Consider the following 10,898-nt stretch of genomic DNA (forward strand, 5'->3'; position numbering starts at 1 on the left):
ATTAGAAAATACTATAAAAAGATATGGTTGCCAAGAGCTATGAGAGGATTCACTATAGTCATTTGGTTAGGAGAGAGATCATTCATCTAAGTTTTGAGGCTTGGTGAGAATGCTGACACATTAAGATTCACCTCTTCTAGACAAAATCAATGAGATAAGACTTGGATATTATGCACATAACCCTTTCAGTTCCCACCTTCATTTTCATGTCCCCTTTCTCTAATGCAACCACTCTCATTTTCAAATTTTCTTTTTTCTCTTCTTTTTCTCTCTTCTTCCTCTGTTCTAATCCACAGAGACCCACTCTTGATTATTTTTCCATTTTTTCCTTCTTCATTATTCCAGATTGACATCAATCTAGGTCTCTCAAATACCTAACTCTTGCTCCACGCCCAATGTTTCTATGTGATATTTTTTGCCAATGTTAATTTTGGGAATAATTTTTATTTTAATTTATATAATTTAAAATGTTGTGTTGAAATAATTCCTTAACCAAATATCATCAAACAAAAAGTTGCAAAATGAAATGATTCAAGGGTAGGGATTACACATGTGTTGTGTTGCAAAATTTATATGTATATGTGTGTATGTGGTGTTTATTGTATTGTAAATGGACAATGGATCATACATGGATAAATTTTAGGATGAGGATCACAAAGATAGACCATGGGAACTAGGGAAGGGTTGAAATTGGTGGACAAAGCTTTGCTTCCATACAAAACCGATGGGTTATAACCAAATCAATTTGGTTCTATTCCATTTCGGTTCGCTTCTTATTTTTCATGATTTTAATAAATCAATTTTTACGATTGCTCAACCCTGAACAAAAGCCAATATTATTTCATTTTTGTTTATTTACACATTTAAAATTAATCTATTTAAAGCAGTAATATTTCAAGCCCTTTTTATGTATATAGTTTCTGTTTATTCACCTTATATATATATATATATTAAATAATAAATAAAAATTATTAAACTTTAAACTTTGTTTTTTTATATCATAAGATAAATACTATCGGTGATCTACTATATCAGCACAATAATGTTAATATTAAATTATAATATAACAATTGTGGTTGTTCAAATACCTCTCGTTTTAGTGAGAGAGTTCTTTCTTGTTCTTTATAGAGTTTTCTTTTAGTCCCTGCTTAGTGGCTATCTCCTGCCAAAGGTGCAGGAGAATAGGGGTGAGTATTATTCGGTTCAAACCAAATAAATCGAATCGAATTGCCTTAATTTGGTAATTCAGTTTAATTTTTAATATAATTCAGTTCGGTTTGATTTTATATTATAAAAATTTTAATTATTTCGATTCGATTCGATTTTGAAGAGAAAAAAATTAGTTAAACTGAACCGAACCGAATAGGTTTATTGATTTTTTAATTAATTTATTTTTATAGAGAATTTATGAATTATATGTAATTATATATATATATATATATATATATATATATATATATATATATATATATATATATATATATATAAATTGTTTAGTTTCATTGATTAATGGTTATAAGGTTCAAACTAAGGTCAAAATCAGACTAAATAATTTGAAAATTAAGTTTAAATTAAAAAATAATCAAAAATTAAAATCAATCAGTTTGAACCGAATCAAATCGAAATAGAGCGATTCGGTATAATTTGATTTTTTATTCATTTCGGTTTGATTTTCATCAATTTCTAAAATATTTAATTTGATTTTCATGATTTGATTTGATTCGATTTAGTTCGGTTCGATTTGAACCAAATGCTCACCTCTACAGGGGAAGGCATTTTCCCCAACTGAAGGGTGACATCATCCCTATCCCTTTTTGGTTGGGTTGTGTATGGCTATGTAATGGTGTTTTTTTTTATTGATCTGCTATTTTAAGCATCATGGTAAGAGATTTTTGTGCAAATTGGCTTTTTGAAGGTTCTGACTCTAGGAGTTCTCCCTGTCGACTAGCAAATATGAAGGAGAGATTGTTTGGTCACCAATCTATGTGGGCTAGAGGAGATTGAGATACTCATACTCTGCCTAGCTATTTCTTGATTTCTTCTGGCACTGGTTCTTAGTCCCTATGTTGTTTAGTGCTTATTCTAATACTCCTCCAATCCTTTGGGGTTGAAGGTTTTGTATTGGAAAAATATGTTAGTTCTAGGTGGGATGTTTTGCCTCCCCTTTTGCTAAGATTGAATATCACTAATATGTGTGAGTTTTGCTTTGCTGCACCTTTTCACCTTAGTAGTCAACAACTGTTGGTGTTGGCTGTATCTTTTATTGATCTGATCATTGGAGAGGAGTTTCGAGTCTCAACCCCTTTAGGTTAGGACTCTATGATTTATAGTGTTTTGAGCATTTGTTTTAAGGCTTAACAATGTTTAGTTTGAGGTTAACAATGAGTAATAATTATTATATTTATACTTTTAATTATTTTTATATTTAAAAATATTAACTTTTTACTTTATTAATATTTATACTTTATTGAGGGTTAAATATTAATATTAGTGACTAAGTTAATAATTACTCTTTTAAAACTCACAAAAAAAATATTTAACTCTTAATTTTTTAAAAATTATACAGAACTCATTCTTAGGTTAGGTTTTGAGTTTTTGCAGTTAAGTGTTTTTTCTTAGGCTTTAGGGCATTGCAATCCCGATTCAATTAAAGCAATATCCTTTGATTTCTCGATAAATATCCTTTGATTTCTCGATAAAAATTATTTTCTTTTATTTTTTCATACAAATTTTGCCAAACGCCCGTCTAAGCTTTCCATATGGAATTGTAATATTATACAAAAATTTAGAAACTATACTCTCATTCTAATTTTAGGACTTTTTTCTTTTTTCAAATCTTATTGCAAAATATTAATTTTTCATGATCGAATACATAACGATGATTATTTTTAATTATTATTGATCATGATTTTTTTTTTTTTATCTCGCAGATTAACGGATAGTTTTTATTTTTTATTTTTTTAGCCAAGTCTAAAGAAAAAGAAAAATGAAACGACATGGGCGTCTGCCCCTCTTCATCACCGGTGAAAACAGTAGCTAATCAAAGCTATTAGGGCTTATATAGGGTTTTATATCCCTATCTAGTATCTCTCACACACAAGCTTTTCTTCATTTCCCGCCTAAGTTCGCAATCATCTTCTCTCCATTTTATGCTTTACTCTTCTTTCCCTTTCCGCTAGGTTTTCGAAACCACTGCCAAAATCTACCATGGTATCTTCAAGGCAACTCCTCTCCATTATCGAATCCTCTCTCCTAAGTCCGTCGCCTCCTTCACCGGCTCAAAGAATCGAGCTCTTGCACGCCATTCGCAGCTCCCTGTCATCTCTCCAGTCTCTCCTTTCCTATCCGGTATTCTTAATTTTCGATGTCATCATAAAATTGTTCTCAGTTCATTCACATTTGTGATTTTTATTTATCATGTGTTTTTATGGTTTTCTAGCCTCCCAAACCATCGGACCGTGCCCAAGTTCAGTCAAAAGAAGTCAGGCTGCCTGATTCACCGCCAATCTCGTTGGATGATCAGGATGTACAGATTGTAAGTTATTGAATTTTCTGTTTGGTTCCTTGGAAAATGACTGTACGGAAATGAATCAAATTAGAGAATTGTTGGAATTTGTTTCCTAGAAGCTTTAGTTATATTTAACGTGTTAAATGGAGAATTTAATTGAAAGTAACTTGTCTCCTTGCATATGTGTTCTGCCCAGTTATGTGCAGTGTTATTTTGTAACCCCTCACAAACTGGTAAAAGTATCTTATGACATGTTCATTTCATTAGAATAATGAACTTTATTACTTTTCTTTATCATATAAACACTTTTTTTTTATTAATACTAAATAAAAGAACTATATTAATGGAGCACTGAATGGGTGCTACAGTGTGCATTAAATAAAATTATGGAATTTCTCAAGAAAGGTTATCAACAAGATTTATTGGAGCAAAATGATTTACTAAAAAAACTCTATAGTCATTAAAAAATGAAGAGCATACTGCCATGGTCTTTTCATCCCAGCTATACGAGTTTCACAGCTTTTGAAACTCTCGGAATTTGATCCTTACAAGACCATGTTATCCTTAAAGTAGCCAAAAGAATGATATCTTATTTTTGGCAATATCATTATCATACAAGTGACTATCTTGTGGTGATAAGCTACTCAACCATAATGGCCAACACTACATATATTTGTGTGAATATATTGGGTTTGGAAATATAGTTCTTATCTTATAATCCTTATTGGTTGGCTGATTCCTATATGAGAATTAACAATAAGTCTCTGTAATTGCAAACCATGTTTTGAATGAATGGATGATTCTCAGGGTCTGTTACACTATCATTCTAAGTTTGACTCTGAATGTGCGCATACCTAAAGAGCAGTATGAGCTATGCTTTAGGTATAGTGATGTTTATTGCTCTGTAATCGATTGATGTGCCACTGCATCAATTTTGCTGGAAGAGTTGTCTGAAACTTTTTCTTTCCCATAATGGATCAAGCAAATAACTGATTTTAAAATTTTTTACTTGTACTAGTTATAGTAGCTTTTTGAATAATGGAAGTATGGACTTCAATAGTTGATGTTCATTTTACAGTTCAACAAGTTATGCTATGATGAAATTTCGATGAGTTACTGATTGCAGAGCTTGTTTTCTTTGGAGGCATCCACAACATTAAAAAAAAAAATACAATCTGTTTTCTCTATCACCATTATCCTTGTTTCACCCTTAATGTTTGGTGTCATAATGTAATAGGCTCTGCAATTAAGTGATGACCTCAATCTCAATGAAATAGATTGTGTTCAATTGCTTGTTTCAGCAAACCAAGAGGTAGATTTCTATTCTCTTTCCTTATCTTGTCTTTTGATTGACATATAGCTTTTGCATTGGTAGAAGGATCTCATTTGTGATTTTCTATTTTTGTCTTATTTCTAGTGGATTTTAATGGGACGAGAGCGATTGGAAATTTTGCGCCTTGCAGCGGGACTTTGGTACACTGAGAGACGGGATCTTATAACATCCCTCTTTATGCTTTTAAGGGTCTCTCTCTCTCTCTCTCTCTCCACCCTTTAAATCATCTTCATACTTTCTATAAATTTTTCACTTCTTTTGCAGGCTGTTGTGCTCGATCAACAACTTGAAGCTGATATTGTTTTAGACATTCAGAAGTGTTTGGAAGATCTTATCAATGGTGGGCTTAGACAACATTTCATTTCTCTTATAAAGGTTTGAACCTTTATAGTTCTTTCTTTTTCATCACATCTACTTGGTGTGAAGTAATCTATTTCTAGGTGACTTCCATAATCCATTCCAATGTTGAGGGAGCTCACAAAGGCCTGACAAATTTGAGCTTATATATGATCGATCAACCTATTCTATTTATTTGAGGGTAGTTTCAGCTCACAATTTTAGAAGATGCAAAATATGGTTTGGAAACTCCCTCTTGAGTTGTTGTTTCCAACTGGCTAGATGAGAAGTACTTTGCTATTGGGTTTGAACTTCTGTTTATGGGACTTAATTTAAGTTGCCTGAGATTTCATAAGGGCACAATTATATGCTTGAATACATGAAAGAGGGCAATTTGCAGGTTTTCTCTTATAGATTTGATTTGAATCACTTTTTAATCTAGGAAAGTGTAGAAAGACAACTGTGGGCTAGCTGAAATCTGCAGTTGTTTGAAGCTTTTAGATCTGGCTGCAGTCCAAAATAAAGGAAAGATATAAAAGATTCTAAACTTCACACCTATAAGTCCTTAGGCATCACACTATCCAAAGAATCATATTTGCTTGAAGTTCTATTAATTGAAAAATTGAATAATAATACATTACAAGCATGAGTAATTACATACTGAGTAATCCTAAATTTTATTGGACTGTAAAACTATTCCTAATCCACTAATGATATTGGCTCCCAAAGAAAGTTGAAAAGGAATTATTTATCCTAATCCAACGAGCACTCAAAATAAAACTTCAAAATAAACATAAGGATTTCTAAAGACGTCCAGATATTTTTTTTTTCCTTTTTTGGAGCAAAGATTGAAATTAAAACATTTACCCTTGAGACTTAAAGTTTTAAAATACTAGTCCAGCACTAATTTATTTGAATAAACGTGTATGTAAGACTCTTTTAGGACGAAATACTCAATTATGCCTCAAATAAGCCCTGCATTTAAAACATGCTTATAAGTTTCTTGAGTCTTTAAACTTGATAAACATAATTTTTCTCAAGTTTCTTGTTATTTGCATCTGTATAGTTGCTTTAATTTTGTATGCAGTCATGTTTTCGTTGGGAATCAAGCTATAGAAGGAGTATACTTTTTTAATTTAAATGATCAGTAGTAATAGTCTCTACGAAAACATCTTTACTTGTTAAGTTTTAGTTCTTCTGATTTTCATCTTATGCTTTTAAGTTTTAAGTTACTGAGTTGTTCAAGGAGTGGGACTTACTGTCATATATCTTAAAATGATTAGATGGCTATCAAGTTGTTGCTTCGGTTAATTTCTGCACAATTTTTTGCAAAGGATTTCCACCTGCATTTTGTCATTATAGATTATTAATTCTGTTATTCTGGTGATTTATTGAACAAAATGATATCTATTTAATTCTAGGAACTCAATCGAGAAGAACCTGCTGGTTTAGGTGGGCCTCTATGTGAGCGCTACATCATTGACTCTAGAGGTACTCTTGTTGAGCGGCAAGCTGTGGTTCAGAAGGAGAGACATTTACTCGGACATTGCCTTGTTCTCTCTGTTTTGGTTGTGCGAACAAGTAAGCTGCTAAGGATTTTCCTGAGTTGTCAATGTCTTTCTTCCTTCATTTCATTTGCTTACTTTGCATGATAATGGCTTATAGTGCCATAAGATCTTGTTTTTGTAACATAGCTTTGTGAAATGCAATACTCATGCTTCTGGTTCACGTGATTAGGTATGATGTCATGGTTTAGTTTGCCCAACCATGATAAATGTTTACAAACCAAACTGATGGTATTGTTTCAAAGAATGCTGATATGAAACCAGACCTTTAAAATTGGAAAAGTTTTGCTAGCATGTTTGGTATCAAATTTATCTGTTGTTTTTAGTTGTTATCTAGTACTGAAGAATTTTATATTGGAAAGTGGGGTAATGATATTAGTAAAAACCAAAAACAATTAGACATTACTTGATATAACAACCTGTTTCTATCTTTTAAGACATTAAGTAGCAAAAATAAATGTTTTAATAATATAATTATAATTAACAATTATAATAAAATAAAAAAATATCCACATTGAATGGGCCCTAATTTACTGGTCATTAGTGGTTAACCAAATTTGAAGCAAACAACTGCCCAGCCACCAAAAGTCAGTAACAGATCTTTCCATTCAGAAATAGACAGTGGGAATCAGGAACTACAAACAACATTTTTAACTTGCTAAGGGCCTGTTTGGTATTGTTATTGGAGCTACTATTGAGAAAATCACTTTTTTAAATATATTAGTTAAATAGTATTAAAAATAATTTAAAATTAAATTTGATAAGTTTTAATCATAAGAACACTGTAAATAAATAGAATTATTAAATTTTAAAATATAAATTATTAATAAAAAATATATTTTTATATAGATTATTAATTAAAATAAATGGGTTTGGGTATTATTTGGGTGATAATAATTGGGTTTGGGATGGGTTAAGGTAGTTTAAAGTGAATTTTAATTGGGTCTAGTACAAGTTTAGATATTGAAAATATTAATTAGGTTCAATTTTAGGTAAGGTTATTTTCATAAGTACCTTGCCTATTGTCATTCTTAGAAATGTATGATATTGTATATAGATATACTTTGTGCATGTAAAATTTTGGTTAATGGTTTGGTTTCTAATAAAGAATCAGTGAAACATTTATATATATATATATTGTGTGTGTGTGTAAAATTTTGGTTTAAATTGCAATAGATGGAAACATTTGCAATGATGACAAATGAAGTATAGAATTAGAATATCATATGCATGTCACTATGTTTTGTAGAAAGAGATAATTCTCATTGATTTCAATTAATCTGTAAATGGGTATATATATACAATTGATTCCTATAATTATATTCTACTAATTAGGAAGAAATCCTAAATAAGAAATCCTAAATAGGAATATAGGATACAGAATATACAGAGAAATAATATAGTGATTGACTTTCCATAACATAGTGATTGACTTTCCATAACATAGTGATTGACTTTCCATAACACTCCCCCTCAAGTTGGAGCATAGATGTTAATCATGCCCAACTTGTTACAAATGTAGTCAATCATACCTCCATTCAGAGCTTTTGTGAAAATATCTCCTAATTGCTTTCAAGTTTTGATGTGTCCTGTTGAGATGATCTGTTGTTGAATCTTTTCACGAATAAAGTGACAATCAATCTCAATATGTTTGGTCCGCTCATGGAACAGGATTAGAAGCAATATGAAGAGCGACTTGATTATCACACCACAATTTCGCAGTGTGGAGGTCTTAAAACTGTCTCATCTAGTAATTGAAGTATCCACATTACCTCACATACTGATTGTGCCATGGCTCTGTATTCGGATTCAGCACTAGATTGAGAAACTACATTCTGCTTCTTGCTTCTCCAAGACACCAAATTTCCTCCAATAAAAACGCAATATCCAGTAGTTGACCTCCTGTCAACCTTAGATCCAGCCCAGTCGGCATCTGAAAAACATTCAACATTCAAATGCCCATGATTATTATATAGCAAACCTCTTCCTGGAGCGCCCTTCAGATAACACAAGATTTGTTCCAAGGCTTTCCAATGAGCAACAGTTGGGGAAGACATAAACTGACTTACCATACTAACGGCATAAGCAATGTCAGGACGAGTGACTGTAAGGTAGTTCAATTTTCCTACCAATCTCCTGTATCTCTCTGGATTTTCAAACAACTCACTATCCCCTGCTAACAGTTGTAAAGTTGGAGTCATTGGTGTGCTACAAGGTTTAGCACCTAATTTTCCTGTCTCTGTCAATAGATCGAGGACATATTTTCTTTGAGACAAGAAAATACCCTTCTTACTTCTCATAACTTTGATACCCAAGAAATACTTTAACAATCCCAAGTCTTTGGTGCAACGAGTTTGGAGGAAGGTTTTAAGAGATGAAATACGTGCAGAGTCACTCCCGGTGATGACAATGCCATCCACATAGACTACCAAGAGAATTAGACCACCTCAGTTGCACATAAAATCTTGAGTGATCACATTTACTCTTTTGCATACCAAATTCTTGTACTACTTCTTGAATCTCCCAAACCATGCCCTAGGACTTTGTTTCAAGCCATAAAGAGACTTAAGCCTACAAACTTTACCCAACTCCCCGAGCAACAAATCCAGGTGGTTGCTCCATATACACCTCCACCTGAAGATCACCATGAAGGAAAGCATTCTTGATATCCAATTGATGCAGAGGCCAATCATATGTAGCTGCTAAAGAGATAAACAAGCGAATAGAAGTAAGTTTAACTACAGGAGAAAAAGTATCAGAGTAATCAACCCCATATGTCTGAGCATATCCTTTTGCTACAAGGCGTGCTTTTAACCTAGCCACGTAACCATCGGGATTTACCTTCTTGTAAATACCCATTTGCAATCAATAGCTTTCTTACCAGTGGGCAAAGGCAATAGTTCCCATGTACCATTAGCATCTAAAGCCTCAATTTCCTCTTTCATAGCATCACACCAGCCAAGATGAGACAATGCCTCATCAACAGTATTAGAGATAGGAACAGAGTCTAAAGAAGTAACAAAACACCGAGAACAAGAAGACAATTGATTATAAGAAACAAAAGAAGAGATAGGATAAGTACATGAACGTTTACCTTTACGAAGAGCAATGGGTAAGTCTAGATCGAATTATGATTAGTATGAGTGCAGGATCTCCCAAGTAGTGGTGGAGGATGCAGTCGAATCTCCAATCTCTGGAATAAACATGAACAACGGAGGTCGAGTAGGTGCAGAGACGGAAGAAGCAGTGTGGGAGAGGACTAGACATTGGTTGGGCAAGATATATTAAGAGATTATCCTCCTCCCCGACTCTCATACACGGATGATGGAGGAAAAATGGAGTGGACTAAAAAAATGTGACATCTACAGAAACAAGATAACGATTAAGAGTAGGAGAGAAACAACGATACCTTTTTTGGAGCCAGGAGTACCCAAGGAAGACATTTGAGAGATTTTGGATCCAATTTAGTAACCTGTGGACGAACATCACGCACAAAAGCAGTACAATAAAAATACGGGTTCAATAGGGAACAAAGATTTTGTAGGAAACAAAGTAGTGTAAGGAATATCCCCATTAAGGACGGAAGGCGGCATACGATTGATCAAAAACATGCCAGAAAGCGCATCTGCCCAAAAGTGTTTAGGTATTTTCATCCGAAAAGAAGAGCACGAGTTACCTCAAGAAGATGACGATTTTTCTTTCGCCACGCCATTTTGGGATGGGGTATCCACGGGAAGGCGATGAAGAATGCCATTTTGTGTCATATAAGGTGAAATTATCTTTGAAAAGTATTCTTTGGCATTGTCACTTCTTCATATGCGCACAGAAATATTAAATTGAGTTTTGATTTCATTATAAAAGGCACAAAAGATAGAAAACAACCTAGAACGATTCTTCATTAAATATAACCAGGTAACACGAGAGTAATCATCAACAAAAGTAACAAAATAATGAAATCCAGTTTTAGATGTAACAGAATAAGAACCCCAAACATCAGAATGAACTAACTCAAAAGGGGATGAAACCCGTTTATTGACTCTAGACACAGAAGGCAAACGATGATGTTTTGCAAACTGACACGACTCACATTCTAAATCTTGATAAAGGCAAATTGAGGGCATAGCTTCTTCATGGTAGACAAAGAAGGATGACCCAA

At 33.0% G+C, this 10,898-nt stretch overlaps 1 protein-coding gene across 1 annotated transcript; it reads left to right on the forward strand.

The window, feature by feature from the left end:
- The first annotated feature begins 2,986 nt into the window (after positions 1-2,986).
- LOC131175532 (nuclear pore complex protein NUP205-like) lies at positions 2,987-6,844 on the forward strand. Its single transcript, XM_058140066.1, has 6 exons — positions 2,987-3,348; positions 3,440-3,535; positions 4,746-4,820; positions 4,926-5,030; positions 5,106-5,216; positions 6,599-6,844. The coding sequence occupies exons 1-6, from the start codon at positions 3,208-3,210 to the stop codon at positions 6,827-6,829; spliced, it is 759 nt and encodes a 252-aa protein (XP_057996049.1). The 5' UTR covers positions 2,987-3,207; the 3' UTR covers positions 6,830-6,844.
- Positions 6,845-10,898: the final 4,054 nt, after the last annotated feature.

Source organism: Hevea brasiliensis, chromosome 17, assembly GCF_030052815.1.
Source record: "Hevea brasiliensis isolate MT/VB/25A 57/8 chromosome 17, ASM3005281v1, whole genome shotgun sequence".
Lineage (NCBI taxonomy): Eukaryota > Viridiplantae > Streptophyta > Magnoliopsida > Malpighiales > Euphorbiaceae > Hevea > Hevea brasiliensis.